This window comes from Halichoerus grypus, chromosome 13 (genome assembly GCF_964656455.1).
Source record: "Halichoerus grypus chromosome 13, mHalGry1.hap1.1, whole genome shotgun sequence".
NCBI lineage: Eukaryota > Metazoa > Chordata > Mammalia > Carnivora > Phocidae > Halichoerus > Halichoerus grypus.
Window position 1 is genome coordinate 73,184,594 of NC_135724.1, and position 17,830 is coordinate 73,202,423.

Consider the following 17,830-nt stretch of genomic DNA (forward strand, 5'->3'; position numbering starts at 1 on the left):
TTCCAGAAGCAGAGGGTAGTGGGGCACCTGGGTGGCTCAGTCAGTTATGCGTCTGCCTTCGGCTCAGGTCATGATCCCAAGGTCCTGGGATAGAGCCCCGAATCGGGCTCTCTGCTCAGCGGGGAGACTGCTTCTCCCGCTCCCTCTGCTCCCCCCACCCCACTACCTCTCACCCTCTGTCTCTCTCTCTCTCAATTAAATAAATAAATAACATCTTAAAAAAAAGAAGCAGAGGGTAGTGGTCGCAGTGTCAGGCAGCAGCTGGGAGGTCAACCTAGCTAAGTCAGTGGGGTTCCCTGGGGCTCTGCCCCACCTTGCCAGGAAGTGATGGGGAGATGTGGAAAGAATGGAAGGTGAGGAAGAGAAGGCAGGAGAGTGGGGCCCCCCTTCTGAGGAAGTTGGCATCAGAGAGGAGGAAGAGGGACCTGAGAGGTGAGGAGGGAGCCTTGGAATCCAGACCATGTTGATGGGATGCCTAGAAGGAGCAGGGGAGGCACCAGGGCTCTAGAAGATCCACTTGGGGGAAGACTAGTCCCCAGGAGGAGCTCCCCAGGCCAGCCTGATGTACGGTCCTAGCTAGCTAGATCTCTTGAGTGCTGGGGCAGGAGGAAGGGACCTTGACTATGGCCAGAGGCTGGTGTTGCAATTCTGCAGCCAGAAGCAAGGTAACCAATGCCCCGGGTGGTGGGGTTGGGTTGGGGTGGTATGTGTGTCTTAAAATGAGAATCAAATTCTGACTTCACGCTGGAAATTCTCTCCCAACAATCGATAATCATCAAGAGAATTTTACGTAGCTGGCAGACCTTGGAGAGCCTTAAAGGGCATTTTGTCCAGAGTTTCTCAACCTATTTAAACCTCCAACCCTCCCCCTAATCTCAGACCCTGGGATTTCAGCTACCCCCACTTCCCCTGGGAGTGGGGGAGGTTTGCCCTGCCTAAGAATTCGCTGGGCTTCCATGGCGCTCTCCCAGCCATGGAGGTTATATCATCGAGCTTTACTCGCTGTGGTCTGAATTACAAGAACAACAGGCACTTAATTTTAGTTTCCCAACTATGAAATTATGACACTAAATATGCTTTTTCTGGCTGCACGAGCCCACCCTCAGCACTCTGACAGATCCCTTAAGTGCTCTGCCATCCCAAGGGGGTAATTATGGTTTTCTTCTTCTTAAAGTGGTTTTCACGAAAGAGCCAGGCTGAAAGGGGGCCCTTCAGTGGGATGAGGGCCAACCATGCCTGTCCATTTAGGATTTTACGTGCAGAGCTTACACGCAGGCTCCAGCCCCCATCTCCCATCCAGTGGTCTAGCCTGCTTACTCTATGTTCTTTCACGTGCACATTTGCAGGCCTCAAGATCCCATCCTTTTTATTGTTATTTTGTTCATAAAGGGTGGTGAAAAGAGCACTGGACTGAGGGTCAGGAGCCTAGGGTCTAGGCCCTTAGATTTCAACAAGCTGTGTGACTTTGGGTCAGTTCCTTGGCCTCTCTGGGCCTCAATTTCTTCTTCTAGGAAATGGGGATGATCATTCTCTCACCTCTCTTGCCTCATGGGCATGGATAATTGTGAGGGTCAGCTGAGATCATGCTGGGTGGGGACAGAGGGCACTCTGAAATTGGTGAATCTTGTTCAAAGGGGAGAGAAGAAAACTGATGGGAGTTTTCTGGCCAGTCTGTATTTGGGGCAGTTTCCACTTCTCTCTGTTAATCACCCTGCCAGAAACTTCTTTGCACAAATCATCCATTTCCAACAGGCACATTTCCAATGGAATGCTGGGGTCCCAGGGCCAGGAAAAGTTTGAGAGCTGCCTCTGTCTGGATTTTTGCTGACAGTTCTCTCCAGAAGGACAGAATCAGGGAATGGCCTGAACTCCAAAGCTTTTGGCTCCGCGAGCAAGTTCTGTCATGAAGCAGCCTCCCCTCAAGGCCCCTGCCTCTAGGGGAGCCTGGGAGCTGTCACACTGGGACCCCTCTGGCTGGTGAGACGGTTGCCCCTTTCCTATGACAGGCCGACCAGATGCCACATGATAGATCCAATGGACAGATCGCAGCCCCGGGTCCAGCTGGACTGTATCACATCAGAGGGGCAACATCCCGCTCCGTGACCCGCCACAGGGGTGTGTGCGGCCTGTCACAGCTGGAAAATCAGACCCCCCCATTCAGGAGAGGTCTACACAGAAAGGCATTGACTCCTCCCCCAGAGTATTAACACAGAGTAACATGCAATGGCCGTGCCAGACTTTTTCCTTGGGGATCAGGGTCCCCTGAAGGGCCAGCAGCTTATTTGGCTTTTGCCATTTAGAGCAGGGGCTGAGCTCTGGGGTTAGAACCAAGCTGGCCTCAGCCACTCTCCAGCTCTGTGACTCTGAGCGAGGTTCTCTGAGCCACAATTGTCTCCACATTGAGATCTTGGCAGGATGGCTGGGATAAGGTGTGCAGTGCTGGCCCGCTGTGAGGCAAGCTAGTGAACTCACAGCGCCCTGCTCAGTGGGACCCAGGAGAAGGGTGGCGGGTGCCTCCCACCAATGCCCCAGGCAGATTTCTGTGCACCCCACTTCTCAGCCTCTCAGCACGGCTGCCGTGACTCCCGTACAGCAATCCTCCCGGAAACCTCTGGGCTCAGGATGATCTGGACACACAAGAGCAGGCAAGAGAAGAAGATTGGCACAATCCAGCCTGGTAAGCGTGTGATGGGTGCCCTGGGAGCAGAGGAGGTAGCCTGCTTAGCTTTGTGGGGCAGCAAACTACCTCACTGAATCCTTGAAACAAAGCCAGGTGGTAGGTGTGATTATATAAGCCTTATTTAGAGGTTCGGCCCCTTGCTCATGGATGAGCAGTGGCTGCGTCAAGATTCAAACCCAGGTTTACCAGCCTCCAAAGTCCGTATTTTCAGCCTCTTGGCTTTCCCGTCTCCCTATAGCTTGACACTTACTCCATGCGTGGTTGGCTCAGCATGGAAAAGAGGACCTATCACCTCCTTTGTTCTAAACACCATACTTCTATTAATACAACTTATAATCAAATCATTCCATTGACAGAGATGAGAGTGGGAAGTTGGGCAGGATATATTTTCCCAAATCTCCACTTTGCCAGAGTTTCCCCTGTCTGCTAATGGAGGGAAGGGCTACCCTTCAAACTACCGTTTGAAGGAGGTGTTTCATTAGGAAAGATTGGTGAGCCGAGGAGATAAGACATCACACAGACTTGCAGCCCCAGGGCAGGAAGCAGCCTCTCTGTTGGAGGCCTGTACAGGAGGGAGGCAGAAGTGTGCTCAGACATCTGGAAAGGAGGAAGATAGACAAAAGCGGAGAGGAGTCCGTTAACATGGTTAAAGGTGTAGGGAAGAGATAAGGACCGCCGGAGGAATGCACGAGTCGGCTGGAGTCCAAAACAGTGTTAGAGACACTGAAAACGAGATTATCACGGGACACACAGGGGAGCACGAGAAAGTGATCAGGCCTTAAAGGGAAAGAAAGGATGCCAGGAACACGGTTTCAAAACAGCTGGGACAAGGGGTGGGGCACTTGGATGATTCAGCTGTACAGTCATCCCCAAAGCTCTCAGCCCACATTTTGTGGATCGAATATGCTAATTAGGCACTGTTCCCTGAAGACTGTGCAGGGAGCCCCCCCTTAATGCACTCACGGTAGCAACATAACAAAACCACCACTAGTAGGCGAGTGCTAAGAACATTATAAGCATTATTTCGCATAGCTTCCCAACCACCCTGTGAGGGATTGCTCTCATTATCCCATTTTCCACAGGAGGAAACTGAGGCTCAAGGAGAGGATGCAACCTGCCCAAGGTCACCTGGCCAGAGAGTAGCAGAGCTAGAATTCAAACCCAGGCATGTGCTATTTCCATAATCCATACCTAGACACAAGACAGGAGAGCAAAGGGACCCACAGCAAGGACCATATTTGGGAGGTTTGTAAAGTGAGATTTGAGGTAGCTTGGATCTTAAAATGGCAGGTTAAGGAATTTGAACTTGATCTTACCAGTAGTGGGGAGCCATTGAAGGTGTTTGAGCAAGGGAGTTGATCTGGCAGTCTTATGAGGGTGCAGTGGAGAATAAGTGTCCAGAGCAGCCAAGGAAGTTTTCTGTGCAGGAGTTTTGAAGGGAGAATAGGCCGGGAGCAGCATGAAGGCGGTCAGTACCCCTGTACTGAGGCTGTCGGCTAAGTGGCTCCCAGCTGACACTTTCTCTACATTCCATCACTGCCTTGTCCTTGATGCCGGCTGGAGTCTGCCCTTGGCATTCAATCTGTGTATAAATCCAAGCGTATCAGGCCAAGGCCCCAGTGAAGAGAGAGAAATGATTTTTACACAGCACAGAGCTGTGGTTATGAGCACAGCCTCGGGAGCCAGCTGTCCTGTATTTGAACTTCTGCTCTACTTTCTCTAGCTGTGTTACCCTGGGCAAGATACTTAACCTCTCTGAACCTCACTTTCCACCTGTAAAATGGGGTAGAGAGCGGTGCCCACCTCGGGTTGAGGATCTAGTGACATAGGATATGGTTAATGGTACCAGGACCAGGCCTGGCCCTGGGTGTGCGTGTGTGCGTGTGTGTGTGTGTGTGTGTGATCCTCTGCGTGGGCTAGCCCCTGCCCCTTTTACAATGTTTGTCCTTCGTTCACACTGAAGCAATTACCGTAACCTCCATTTTGCCTGCCGAATTTGTATTCCCTCCAACTTTGCACTTTGCTCAGACATTTTAAATTCATTGATTTTTGTCCTTTCCTCACAAGACTTCAAATTCGTATGTAGGACAGTCCTTGTTCCTTGTTATTGGACGAGCAGCCTGAGTTACGGGATGGAATCTATTTCTGTTTAATAACTTACATTGCTTCCCGCCTGTTATTATAAAAGCGGTAACACGCTTCTCAGTGTGGTTCACATCAGTAAGCAAAAAGAAAGAACATTTCCACCATCCGGAAATAATTGCCATTAGGATTTTAGCTCTTATCCTTCCAACATTATTTTAGAAAAAGGAATATACATAGGCATGTTCTTTTTTTCTCTTTTTTCTTTTTTACATATGCCTTTTCCACGAAAATGGGATCATACTACACATGCTGTTATCCCTGTTTTTTCGGCTAGTTGGACATTGTGGATGTGTTTCCCTTTCTCATCTGCATCCTCTTTAATGGGTTAGTAGTATTCTCTCATGATACTATACGTCAGTCAACCTGTGCCTTAGTTGTGCATGTTGGTTGTTTCTCATTATTTGCTATTAAACTGCAGTGAACAACCTCCTGGCTAAATATTTGTCCACCTCCATGATTATTTTCTCAGGGTAAATTCTTAGAATTGCTGAGTCAAGTTTTTTGACTGTCGAATCGGCCCTTCCCGCCAGCCAGATTTGAGAAGGATCATTTCCTGTATCTTTGCTCACTCTGAGTATTATAGTTTTTTAAAATCTTCACGAGTTTAATAAGTAAAAGGATATCTAGCTATTTTTATTTTGCAAATCTGTTCTTTTTTTTTTAATTTTTTTATTGTTATGTTAATCCCCATACATTACATCATTAGTTTTAGATATAGTGTTCCATGATTCATTGTTTGTGCATAACACCCAGTGCTCCATGCAGAACGTGCCCTCCTCAATACCCATCACCAGGCTAACCCATCCTCCCACCCCCTCCCCTCTAGAACCCTCAGTTTGTTTTTCAGAGTCCATCGTCTCTCATGGTTCTTCTCCCCCTCCGATTTCCCCCCCTTCATTCTTCCCCTCCTGCTACATTGTTCTTCTTCTTCTTTTCTTTCTTAACATATATTGCATTATTTGTTTCAGATGCAAATCTGTTCTTGCAGAACCTCAAGGAGTAGATGCAGGTATAAAATAGATGAGAGGGTGGGGAGATGGGGCATCTTTGCTCACTCTGGGTATTAGAGTTTTTTTAAATCTTCACGAGTTTAATAAGTAAAAGGATATCTAGCTATTTTTATTTTGCAAATCTGTTCTTGCAGAACCTCAAGGAGTAGATGCAGGTATAAAATAGATGAGAGGGTGGGGAGATGGGCAAAATGGGTGAAGACGAGTGGGAGATACAGGCTTCCAGTTATGAAATGAGTAAGTCATGGGAATAAAGGGCACAGGGTAAGGAATATAGTCAGTGGTATTATAATAGCACCGTATGGTGACAGATGGTAGCTACACTCGTGGTGCGCAGAGCGTAATGTATGAACTTGTCAAATCACTGCGTCGTACACGTGAAACTAATGTAACACTGCGTGTCAGCTACAAATAAAAAAATTAATTTAAAAAAATTAAATGGGGGCGCCTGGGTGGCTCAGTTGGTTAGGCGTCTGCCTTCAGCTCAGGTCACGATCCCGGGGTCCTGGGATCGAGCCCTGCATTGGGCTCCCTGCTCAGCAGGAAGCCTGCTTCTCCCTCTCCTACTCCCCCTGCTTGTGCTCTCCCTCTCTCTGTCAAATAAATAAATAAGATCTTTTAAAAAAAAATTAAATGGACCTGAGAAATAAACCTCCTGCACACCAACCCGCAGCCCAGAGTCTGCTTCCTGGGGAACCCAGCCTGTGATAGGCAGTATCCTTGTGTCTACTGGGGAAAAGCCTAGAATTTTCGAAGGGCTGGGCCTTTCTTCTTTGAGCTGCCAGGCCACCTTGGACTCCACCCAGAGCTGAAAAGTTTTGAACCTTGGCAGGCAGCCCTAGAGTGCAGCCTGGATAGCCCCTGGCTGGGTTAATTAAGCAGTCATCTGGGTGAGGATTTACTGCACGGTAATCCTTACTCTCCTTGACACCCCTCCAAGATGACATCTCCAGAAATAACAAGAATCATAGCTGCCATTGTGCAATATCATGGTGAGTATTTTACAGATGAGGACACTGGCTCAGGGACAGTAAGTAACTTGTCTAAATTCACACAGCCAGTGAGCGGTGGGGCTTGAATTCTAACCCAGGACTGTCCATTCTAAAATCAGTGCTCTTTCCACCTCACTAGAGCTATTCAGTGGGAATAATAAAACGACCTCTTGGATAATTGTTCAAATAAAATGACACGTAAACTGCAAAGCACTTAGTACAATGCCTGGCTCATGGTAACTGGTTGATAAATGTAAGCTATTCATCAGAAACCCTCCAGAGGCTTACCTTTCTTTTTAGAATGGAATCCAAACTCTTTTAGCATGACCTACAAGACCACACAGTATCTGACCCTATCTATTACTGCCTCACTTCCTTCAGTTCCATGAATAAACCAAACCCACACCCACCTCAGGGCCTTTGCTCTCACTGTTCTTGTTTCTTGAAATACCTTTCCTCTTGATCTTTACCTGGCTGAGATTTCCATTCAAATCTCAGCTCAAATGCCATCTCCATAGAGAAATGTTCCTTGACTCCCTCCCTGAGCATCTCACGCTGCTCTTTAAACCTGAGTCACCCCCTACATGTTACCCAGTTTTATTTTATTCACAGCCCTTAACGTGAGCTGAAGTTTTTATTTAATTTCTTTTTTTTTTTTTTTAAAGATTTTATTTATTTATTTGAGACAGAGAGAATGAGAGAGAGAGCACATGAGAAGGGGGAGGGTCAGAGGGAGAAGCAGACTCCCTGCTGAGCAGGGAGCCTGATGCGGGACTCGATCCAGGGACTCCAGGATCATGACCTGAGCCGAAGGCAGTCGCTTAACCAACTGAGCCACCCAGGCGCCCTTTATTTAATTTCTTGTTTACCATCTGTCTCCCCTACTAGAATGCAAGCTGCAAGAGGGTAGGGATCTTCCTTGGTCTCCACTAAGTGTCCAGGGTCTAGAGCAGGGCCAGGCAGGGTAGGCACTCAATAAAGATGTGTTGGTTGACTGACGGACTGACTGACTGAATAGTTTCTACCAGTTTGGAGAGATTTTTGAAAACAAGAGAGAAGCTAGGAGAATAGGACATTCTCTCAAATACACTTAGCCAAGAGAGTAGTCCTGCTTGCTCAGAGCAGAGCTCTACTGGATGCCAATTTCTCAGAAGAGGATTTCAGAGGCCTTCAGTAACTTGCTTGATGAGGTTTCCAAGCATTTAGCTTTTCCTGACACCGTTGCAAGGGGAGCAGGTGGGGAGTCCTTGGGGCTTTCTAACCGTAAAGACTGTCCCAGCTCTTGACTCCAGGAAATACCTCAGGCTGAGCTTGGGAAGGAAACTTTTTCCAGTAATAAACAGCTTCTTGGTGCCAGTCTGAGGAGGGTGCTAATCCTCATTTCCCCCACCTGTGAGGCACACCCACCCAGGGAGCTCTGGGGAGGCCCAGCTCCCAGTTACCAGTGCCACGCAAGGACGAATCCTCATTGGAAGCTCAGGAGGGGGAACCCTGGGCCTCCAAGCAGCTGGGCTCTAGGCCTGGAGCCAGAGCTGGGGGCTCACATCTTGCATTTCTCTGTGTTCACACCCTCTCCGGGTGGCCCCCTTTTAATTTATTCCTCCCCCATTGTAAGAATAATACATGCTTGATGCAGAAAACTTAGACATCAGAGAGAAATACAACGGAAAAGGACTCTCCCAGAGTTAACCACTATTAACAATTTGTTATGAGCATTTCCAATTTTTTTCTTATACATGTTTACCAAAAAAATGCATCGTGTTTTATATGAATTTGTGGCTTTTTTCACTTAGCTTTATATTTTGACTGTTTTATATGAGCATTCTTCCTAACCATCTTTTACGTTCTTTTTTTTTTTTTTTTCTTTAAAAGATTTATTTATGGAGCACCTGGGTGGCTCAGTCAGTTGAGTGTCTGCCTTCAGCTCGGGCGGGGAGCCTGCTCCTCTCCCGCTCCCCCTGCTTGTGCGCACGCTCTCTCTCTTCAAATACATAAATAAAATCTTTGACAAAATAAAATAAAAGATTTATTTATTTTAGAGAGAGAGAATGAGTGTGCACACAAGCAGGGGGAGGGGCAGAAGGAGAGGGAGAGAATCTCAAACAGGCTCCGACTCCCCGCTGAGTGCCGAGCCTGATGCAGGACTCCATCTCACCACCCTGAGATCATGACCTGAGCAGAAATCCGGAGATGGCTGCTTCACCAACTAAGCCACCCAGGCGCCCCTTACTTGCTTTCTCTTTTAGAAAATTTTTTTTATTAGAATATCAATATCTGCTTGTTGTAAGAGAAAAAGGCAATATCTGTTGCACAAAGTGGAAGTTCTTTGAAATTCCACCCCTCAGAGATAGTGGCCATGAAAAGTTTAGTGCACATCCCTCAGTATTCTGTGTGTACACATATCGATGTGTATCGATTTACATAAATGGGATAAAATTAAACACACAAATTTTGCAGCTTGATTTTTCTCCAGTTCATCTTTCTTTACCCCTACACACTGAGTCACCACAGTCTTCTTAATGTCCACATAGATGTCTGTGCTAGGAATCTACCTAGTCACTTCCTTATTGAAGGTCATTTTCTTCTTTTTTTATTTTTATTTATTTTTTATTTGAGAGAGAGAGAGAGCATGAACAGGGGGGAGGGGGCAGAGGGAGTATCAGACTCCCCGCTGAGCAGGGAGCCTGATGTGGGGGCTTGATCCCAGGACCCTGAAAGTATAATGGTGGTTGCCAGGGGCTGGGGAAGGGGAGATTGGAGAGCTATTTAATAGGTACAGAGTTTGTTTTACAAGATGGGGATGGATAGTGGTGATGGCTGCACCCAGTATGATTATATTTAATACCACTGAAGCGTACACCTAAAAATGGTTAAGATGGTAAATTTTGTTATGTGTTTTTTGTTGTTGGTGTTTTTGTTTTTTTTTTGAGAGAGAGAGCACAGGCACGAGGGGGGCAGGGGAGGAGCAGAGACAGAAAGAGAATCTCAAGCAGGTTCCATGCTGAGCACAGAGCCAGTTTTGGGGCTCAATCCCACCACCCTGAAATCATGACCCAAGCCAAAATCAAGTGTCGGACGCTTAACTGAGTCACCCAGGCACCCCTGTTATGTGTATTTTTTTTTAAGACTTTACTTATTTGACAGAGAGAGAGAAGGAGAGAGTGCACACAAGGAGGCGGAGCAGGAGAAGCAGGCTCCCCACTGAGCAGGAGCCCAACGTGGGACTCAATCCAAGGACCCTGGGATCATGCCCTGAGCCGAAGGCAGTCGCTTAACAGACTGAGCCACCCAGGCGCCCCATGTGTATTTTAATACATGCACACACAAAGAATTTTTGAAAGGAATAAACATTTAAAATAGATAATACCAAAGTATTCTGTAAAACCATTGTTCCAATGGCCATGTGTGGTACTTGCTCCTTTACAAAAAACTAATGTTGCTAATCTTTTTTTTTAAACATGAGAAAACCAAATTATTTATTTATTTATTTATAAGTTTAATTTATTTAAGTAATCTCTACACCCAACATGGGGCTCAAACGCACGACCACAAGATCGAGAGTTCCACGCTCTTTCACCTGAGCCAGCCAGGTGCCCAGAGAAAACCATTTTAATAGTGTGCATACATACGTAGGGGGAACACACATAGATATGGAAATTCCCTTGCTAATCTTTTTCATCTTCATCGATCTGGTAGACAAAATAGTATCCATCTTGTTTATTAATGAAACTGGGCATCTTTTCATATTTGTAGTCATTTGTATTTCTTGTACTAATTGCCTATTTGTGTCATTAGCCGTAGCTTCCAAGTTATTCACCTTTTTCTTATTGATTTGGAAGACTGCTTCATGTATTAGTGAGGTTGGTACTTTGCCATATTTGTTGGGTATTTTCTTCCAGTCAAAACAAGGTTTTAAATGACTGCGTATTTCACCCCAATATTAATTCCTATTTTGGATATCTTATTTTCATTTTTCCCATTATAAAAAACACCATGATGAACATCTCTTGTGGACAAGGAAAATTTGCCAGAAGTGGGATTTCTTGGGTCAAAGGTATGCACATTAAAGATTTTAATACATAGGTGCAAAATATCCTTCAGGAAAATGGTTCACACATGCTTTCCTATAGTGCACGGGTCCCATATATCTTTTTATTTTTAATTTAAATTATTTTAATTCAATTAATTAACATATAACGTATTATTGGTTTCAGAGGTCCACGTCTGTGATTCATCAGTCTCATAGAACACCCAGTGCTCATTACATCACATGCCCTCCTCAATGTCCATGTATCTTTGATACAGAACGGCATTTACAGTATCTCCTGTGGGAGGTCAAGCCTCATGTTTGCTACATGCCTAGTAGCACCTAGCATGTGCCTCACACACAGTGGCCACCCAAATGTTTGTTGAATGAATGACTGGACTATGTTCCTTGAACCCCTCTTCCTCACATTCCTGCTGCCCCACAGCCTGCCGGCAGAATCTTCTGGTTCTCCAGGTCCTTAAGCATCCCCCCGTGTTTCTGCCAGCAGTTATGTCCGTGTGCCAGGGTCTATGACTGTTAACTGCATTTCCCAACTCCTTTAATACTCACAAAGAACCCACACAGAAGGCGCTCTCATTATCCCCATGTAACAGACCAGGAAACTGAAGCTCAGAGAGGTCAAGTGCCTTGCCCTTGGTTCACAAAGCTAGGACTGGTAGAGGGAGGATTCAAACCCACCAAGTAAGCACAATGATAAACCAAACTTTATTAGAGAGAGGAACTCTGGCAGGATGGTCAGAGTTCTGGTCCAACTTCATCATCAGAAGATGGGCTGTGGACCAGAGAGGTATGCCAACTTGTCCAAAGACACTCAGCAAATTAAAGGCAGAATGGAGATGGGACCCTGGGGCAGGGTTTTTTCCCCCAGCTGATCCAGGACTTCCGTATGGTTAAGCCAGTTAGCTCTCCTCTGTATGAAAAATGGAATTATTAGGGCTCCTGGCTGACTCAGTCAGTAGAACATGTGACTTTTTTAATCTTTAATTTTATTATTATTTTTGAAGATTTTATTTATTTGACAGAGAGAGACACAGCGAGGACCACAAGCAGGGGGAGTGGGAGGAGAAGCAGGCTTCCCGCTGAGCAGGGAGCCCAATGCAGGGCTCAATCCCAGGACCCGGGATCATGACCTGAGCCGAAGGCAGACGCTTAATGACTGAGCCACCCAGGCAACCTGTAAGCTTTATTTTTATTTAAGTAATCTCTACACCCAATGTGGGGCTCAAACTCAACCCTGAGATCAAGAACTGCATGTTCAGGGGCACCTGGGTGGCTCAGTCGTTAAGCGCCTGCCTTTGGCTCGGGTCATGATCCCAGGGTCCTGGGATCGAGCCCCACATTGGGCTCTCTGCTCAGCGGGAAGCCTGCTTCTCCCTCTCCCAGTCCCCCTGCTTGTGTTCCCTCTCTCGCTGTCTGACAAATAAATAAAATCTTAAAAAAAAAAAAAAAAAAAAAAAAAGAATTGCATTTCTACTGACTGAACCAGCCAGGCACCCTAAACATGCAACTCTTTTTTTTAAGATATTATTTATTTGTCAGAGAGCAAGAGAGAGCAAGTGCATGAGCACAAGCAGGGGGAGCTGCAGGCAGAGGAAGAAGCAGGCTCCCTGCTGAGCAAGGAGCCCGACTTGGGACTCGATCCCAGGACCCTGGGACCGCGACCGGAGCCGAAGGCAGACACGAAACTGACTGAACCACCCAGGCATCCCTGCATGTAATTCTTGATATTTCAGAACCCTGAGTTTAAGCCCCACCTTGGATGTAGAGCTTATGCTGGGGGAAAAAAAAAAAGACAGGAATTACTGATTTAGAAGCAAAAGTTGAAAGTAACACCTCCAATTATAGCTCATGTTTTATAAACCCAAGTTCTCTGGAAGTTAAAAGGAACCCAAAATAATGGAATCTGCCCTTCAGAGTTTTGCAGAGGACTCTGAAGTGGTCTCAACCAACAAGTGAAGATCAGGTAGAGTTAACAAAGCACTAGATGCAGAAGCCATGTCTCAAGGACAATTTACATTTATTTGCTGATGACTCTGACTAAACATAGTTCAAACACAGCAGAAGTTAAAGAGTCTGTCAGGTGAAGCCGCTTCTTGCCAACAGCTAAAGGTGGTCGATGAAGAGTAATCTGAGCATCATCTTCGGGCTGAGGCCCTGGTTTTGGGCAAACAGCTGGTGGGTGGACCTGGTCCTTTCGGCATGGGTAGGGGTCTCTAAGGAACTACTCCTTATTCTCATACTTGTGCTTGATGTGTTTCCACAGCTTCTGCATTTTAAAGACAAGAACCACAAACTTTTAGCTTTGTACCTCGTATTTTGCAGCTACCCCCACTGTCCTGGTCTCTAAAACAAGCTTGAGAGAAACATCTACCATGTCTGGACAGCTGGGGTGGGCAAACTCGAAGCAACACTAGGTTTGATGCACATTCCTAACACTTGTAAACTGCTTTGATGTTATCAATCGCCATGTAAAGGTAAGTGGAAAAGGATGGATGATCTTTCTTTTACAGGAGACTGAGGTAGAGAGACTGAGGTAATTACACAAATGTACACAATTATTAAGGAACAGAGGCTCGAAGAGGTCTTATATCTTCAACTCCCAGGTATTACTTAAGAGGTCCCAAATGCATAATCCCAAATACTTCACACTGAATCATTTTTTAATTTCATTAAACCTATGATTTGGGTCAGGAACTAGTTGGATTCTCATTCCTTTTTTTTTTTTTTTTTTTAAGATTTTATTTTTTTTTAAGTAATCTCTACACCCAACATGGGGCTTGAAATTACAACCCCGAGATTGGGCGCTGTGCACTCTACTGACTGAGCCAGCCAGATGCCCTTGATTCTCATTCCTAAAAGCACAGACTGGTAAGTTATGACAGCATACTTAAATGCTTTTCCCAAACACTGGGAACGGCCCGCAGATCTGCCTGCAGGAGATGGAACAGTGGCAACACTCTCATAGGGACAGACAGCTTCAAATTAAAAACACAAGTGAATGGTGTTAACAGGCCTATCTGCAGGAGACCTTCCCTAGTATGAGCCACAGTGTAATGATGAAAAGCGTGTACAGCAACTAGCAGTGTTGGCACGCTAATGAGTCTAAAAGGTGTGGTTATTCCCTATCTTCCGCTTTCACTTTCTCCTGAGGAATGTTAGCAAACGTTATTTTTTGAGTGCACCACCTACCAGCTACTGTGGCAGCTTGCCTGCATCTCATATAATCCTCACAGCAACTGCCTACTGTAGTTACTATCAGCTCTACATCACAGATAAAAGTGAAGCTCAGAGAGGTTAAGAAACTCGCCCAACTGAACGCCACAGTTATCAAGCGACAAGGCCCAGTATCCCCACCCAGGGCTCTCTGATTTTATATTCCCAGCTCCTAACCGTTATTACTACCCCAATGCCTACGTGGGAAGCCTGGGAAAGCGAAGAGTGCTATCTGAAAAGACCAACCACAGTATCTAAGTTAGAGATGTCCTTTTCACGACCCTCGCCCGCTCAAATCTGCCCTTGAAACCCTCAGAGAGGAGACTGTGGGTCCGGGTTCCAGCCCAGACTCGCCCGCCACTGACTTCCTGATGGTGTAGCCCCGGTAAGTCCTTTGCTCCCACTAGGCTTTAGGTTTTGCTCCTGCAAATGGACAAGTGGGTGTGTGGGGTGTGAGACAGCAATACTTATAAGCCCCACAAAGCGGGATCATTTAATGTTTTGGGATTCACATTCGGCGGAGAGGACATACGGCAGTCGACCGACAGAAGACGCTCTGGGTTTTCCCCCCTCTTAGTAAAGGCAGACTGAGTCCCACCCCACCTCCACTCCCACTGTCACCCCTCAAGCAGGCCCAAGGTCAGGGATGGCCCAGTCCCTCACCCCCTGGTTGATGTGTTCGTAGATCGCGTCCGCGCCTTGATCGAAAGCGCGCTCGAAGAACAAGGCTCCCACGGCGATGGTGAGGGCGAAGGTGGAAGTCCTGCGGAACAGCAGCGAATACAACCTCGCAGTAAACGTTGGGGCCGCCATATTTCTCCGCTATCAAGCGCGCGCCTGCGCCGCAGCCGATCATGCGCTCCTAAAGCCCTCGGCGTGCAACACTTGATGGGATTTGTAGTTTTTCTGAATCTCAGTACTTATCTTTTTGAACGATAGAGGTAAGTGATGGCTTTGCGGGGAGGAAGAGTCTCATAGGATTTAGATCAGGACGGCCCAAATAGTGTGGTAAGATTTGTTACCCAATGTTTCTCCTCAATAATTTCTTGCTGAATGAATATCCCGAACTACAACACCCAGAAGCCCTCGCGCTCCCTTTACCTCCCCCAACCCCCGCGCGGTCTCAGCTATGATTCCCAAAGGTTTCTGGGAAGGGCAGGCTGATACTCAAGGAAGGACTACGAATCCCAGCAAGCAGTTCGCGACACGAGGGCGCAGAAGGAGGAGGAGCTCGGAGCCGTGGGGCCCTGCGGAACCAGGTACTCTCTTTGGCGGGACGTCAAGGGGCTAGTCTTAGTCGTCTTCCCCCAAGGGGAAGACATGGGCTTTCCTTTCTAAGTCCTTTCTAAGGCCCTCTGTGGGCCGCACCAACTTAACGGAACGGGGAGTGAATTAAAGGGTGAGAGGGCCTGGGCGCCCAGGTCCCTGGCTCATCTCTGTCTCCTCTGTTAGCCCCAAGTCCAGGCCTAGAGTTGGAGCCTGTGACAAAGCTGGGCCCTGGGGCTTGAACCCCTTTACCCGGCGTCCGGCGAAGGGGCGGTTCTGCACATGCTTCCTGTTCCCGTCATCCCTGGGCTTCGCCCCCTGGAACCCTGACCTAGAAGGGGGAGATCTGGGGACCACTCATTCCTTCTTGGGGATAGAAATAGGGCCTTTGGTGTATTAGTGCCATTCAACTGATCGTTTCTTAGTGCCGCCTCTGGGCCATGCCCTGGGGACCTAGTAGTGAACAAGTCCCCGCTGTCACGGAGCGCTCATTCAGTGTGTGGGCAGATCGGGAGGTGTGGTAACCACAAACAAGTAATACTCTAAAAAGCAAAAGACAGGTTGATTGAGGAGAGTCTGGCGGTGCTATTTTAACCAGGGTGCCTAGGGTGACATTTCAGAGACCCGAACGAATGGAAGTCGGTCAAACAGGAAAAGGTTGGTGCGAAGGACTTGAGGCTGCAGCAGTCCTGGAGTGCTTGAGGGAAAGCGGTAGGGCGGACTGTGAAGAGGTGGGCTTGGGTCAGCTCGTATGTGGCCTTGTAACCCATAGTAAGTCTTCTTTTTAATGGCTCTGAAGCCACTGAAGGGTTTTTAACTGGGATGTGACATGATCCAATTCACATTTTAATGTCATCATTCTGGCTGCTCTCTGGAGAACAGATGGAAGAGGGGAAGTTATTGTGTTGGGTCAGTTGAGACAGGATGGTAATTTAGATTAGGATATGGATTAGAGTAGTGATCAGATTTGTGATGTATTTTGGGAGGTAGGACAGACAGAACAAGCTGACAGATGCGTGTAGAGGGTGCCAGAAAAAAGAATGGAGGATGACATCTCTTAAGTTTTGACCTTAATTACTTGACCTTAAGCTCTGTTTGGTCATGTTAGGTTTGAGCTGCCCCTTAGACATCAAGTGGAGATGCCCGGAGGCCAGTGGGGATTTGGATCTGGAGTTCAGAGGAGAGGTCTGGGCCAGAGATAAGTCATCGGCATAGGTACTGAAAACCTGGGATTAGAGGCCTGGATCTGACTTGGAAAAGCAGAAGGAACTCCTGATTGGGGACGGGGAAGAAAAGTGTGAAAAGCTCTAAGCTCTAAAACCATGATGAGTTAACCATAACTGCGGTTATTTTCTATTTGCAAAGAATCCTGATAGCTCCTTGGGACACAAAGTTGTGAAACTTCTAGGATAGAATACTTTTGTCTTGCTAACAACAAATCTGGCTGATGAAGTTCAGAGGAGGGAGGAATTAGTTTAAGTAGGATGGGTTAAGAAAGACCACAGGGAGTTAAGGTGTGGCTTGTTTTATTTTGTTTTGTTTTTAGCTAATTTTAATTTTGGAGGAACAATTTGGAAATACTGGATTTTCTTTAAGCTGCTTACTTCAACTTAGAAATTACTCTATACATATAAATCTAGAAAAATAAGAAAAATGACCTTCACTTTTCCTTTGATGTTAGAACTCAAGTTGAACTAACCTTAAATTCCTTTAAACAGTCAGCCCCATTTACAGCTTAATTACATTCCCATACACATTTATTTCGCTTATAAATTTAATATATTTTATTTTCTTTTTAAGTACTTCAGGTACATAACCTAACAAGTATAATTTCCTAAGAATATTTAAACGCTACTAGAAAATCTAATAAATTAAACTTACAAACATAATGAATTTCAAGTTCTTGTAAACAGTTCAATACTTTTAAGAGACTTAGTTAAATTCTTTTATGTCACTGATTCTCAGTCTGGAAAGCTAAAAAAAAAAAATACAGATGCCATCTCTGACATGAAATTAGGATATGGGGGGCACCATTAGTAGCTTTCACAGCACTCCAGATGATTCTAACATGCAGCCAGTGTTCCTAATCATTGCTGACCTTTCAACTTGAAATGATAAATCTAGTATCAATTACTGACATATGTTTTATCAATTACCTAACTATATATATATTAAACATCTTTTTTTCTTAAAGATTTTATATATTTATTTGAGAGAGAGACAGAGAGCACAAGCAGGGAGGGGGCAAAGGGGGAGGGAAAGGGACAAACAGACTCCCCGCTGAATGCAGAGCCCGCAGGGGCTCAATCCCAGGACCCTGATATCATGACCTGAGCGGAAGTCAGACACTTAACCAACTGAGCCACCCAGGTGTCCCCCTACCTATATATTAGAACTTCTGTATTTGTTTTTTTTTTAAGTAAGCTCTACGCCCAGTATGGGGTGTGAACTCACGACCCCCAGATCAAGAGTCTCA

General features: G+C 46.3%; 2 protein-coding genes across 4 annotated transcripts in view; one reads left to right on the top strand and one right to left on the bottom strand.

The window, feature by feature from the left end:
* Positions 1-12,875: 12,875 nt before the first annotated feature.
* Positions 12,876-14,961, bottom strand: UQCR10 (ubiquinol-cytochrome c reductase, complex III subunit X). 2 transcript variants are annotated; one of them, XM_036123164.2, is made up of 2 exons: positions 14,710-14,961; positions 12,876-13,141 (listed from the first exon to the last, which is right to left on the bottom strand). In XM_036123164.2, the coding sequence occupies exon 1, from the start codon at positions 14,899-14,901 to the stop codon at positions 14,713-14,715; it is 189 nt and encodes a 62-aa protein (XP_035979057.1). In that variant the 5' UTR covers positions 14,902-14,961; the 3' UTR covers positions 12,876-13,141; positions 14,710-14,712. The 2 variants fall into 2 exon arrangements, with proteins under 2 accessions (XP_035979057.1, XP_035979056.1); XM_036123163.2 differs by having other exon boundaries at positions 14,752-14,953.
* Positions 14,962-15,261: 300 nt separating this feature from the next.
* Positions 15,262-17,830, top strand: part of ZMAT5 (zinc finger matrin-type 5) — a 28,380-nt gene continuing 25,811 nt past the window's right edge. The window contains exon 1 of one of the 2 annotated variants that reach the window (XM_078060796.1): positions 15,262-15,347. The gene's annotated coding sequence lies outside the window, so the exon portion shown is untranslated. The remainder of the gene's footprint in view (positions 15,348-17,830) is intronic. The other variant, XM_036123161.2, reaches the window with a different exon arrangement.

What these genes read in the sequence shown, in the direction of transcription:
- UQCR10 (XM_036123163.2), bottom strand. Translation starts at nt 14,901, where the DNA reads ATGGCGGCCCCAACGTTTACTGCGAGGTTGTATTCGCTGCTGTTCCGC. An exon ending in ACGAACACATCAACCAGGGG is followed by an intron (nt 13,142 to 14,751) that starts GTGAGGGACTGG and finishes TTTAAAATGCAG; the next exon opens with AAGCTGTGGAAACACATCAA.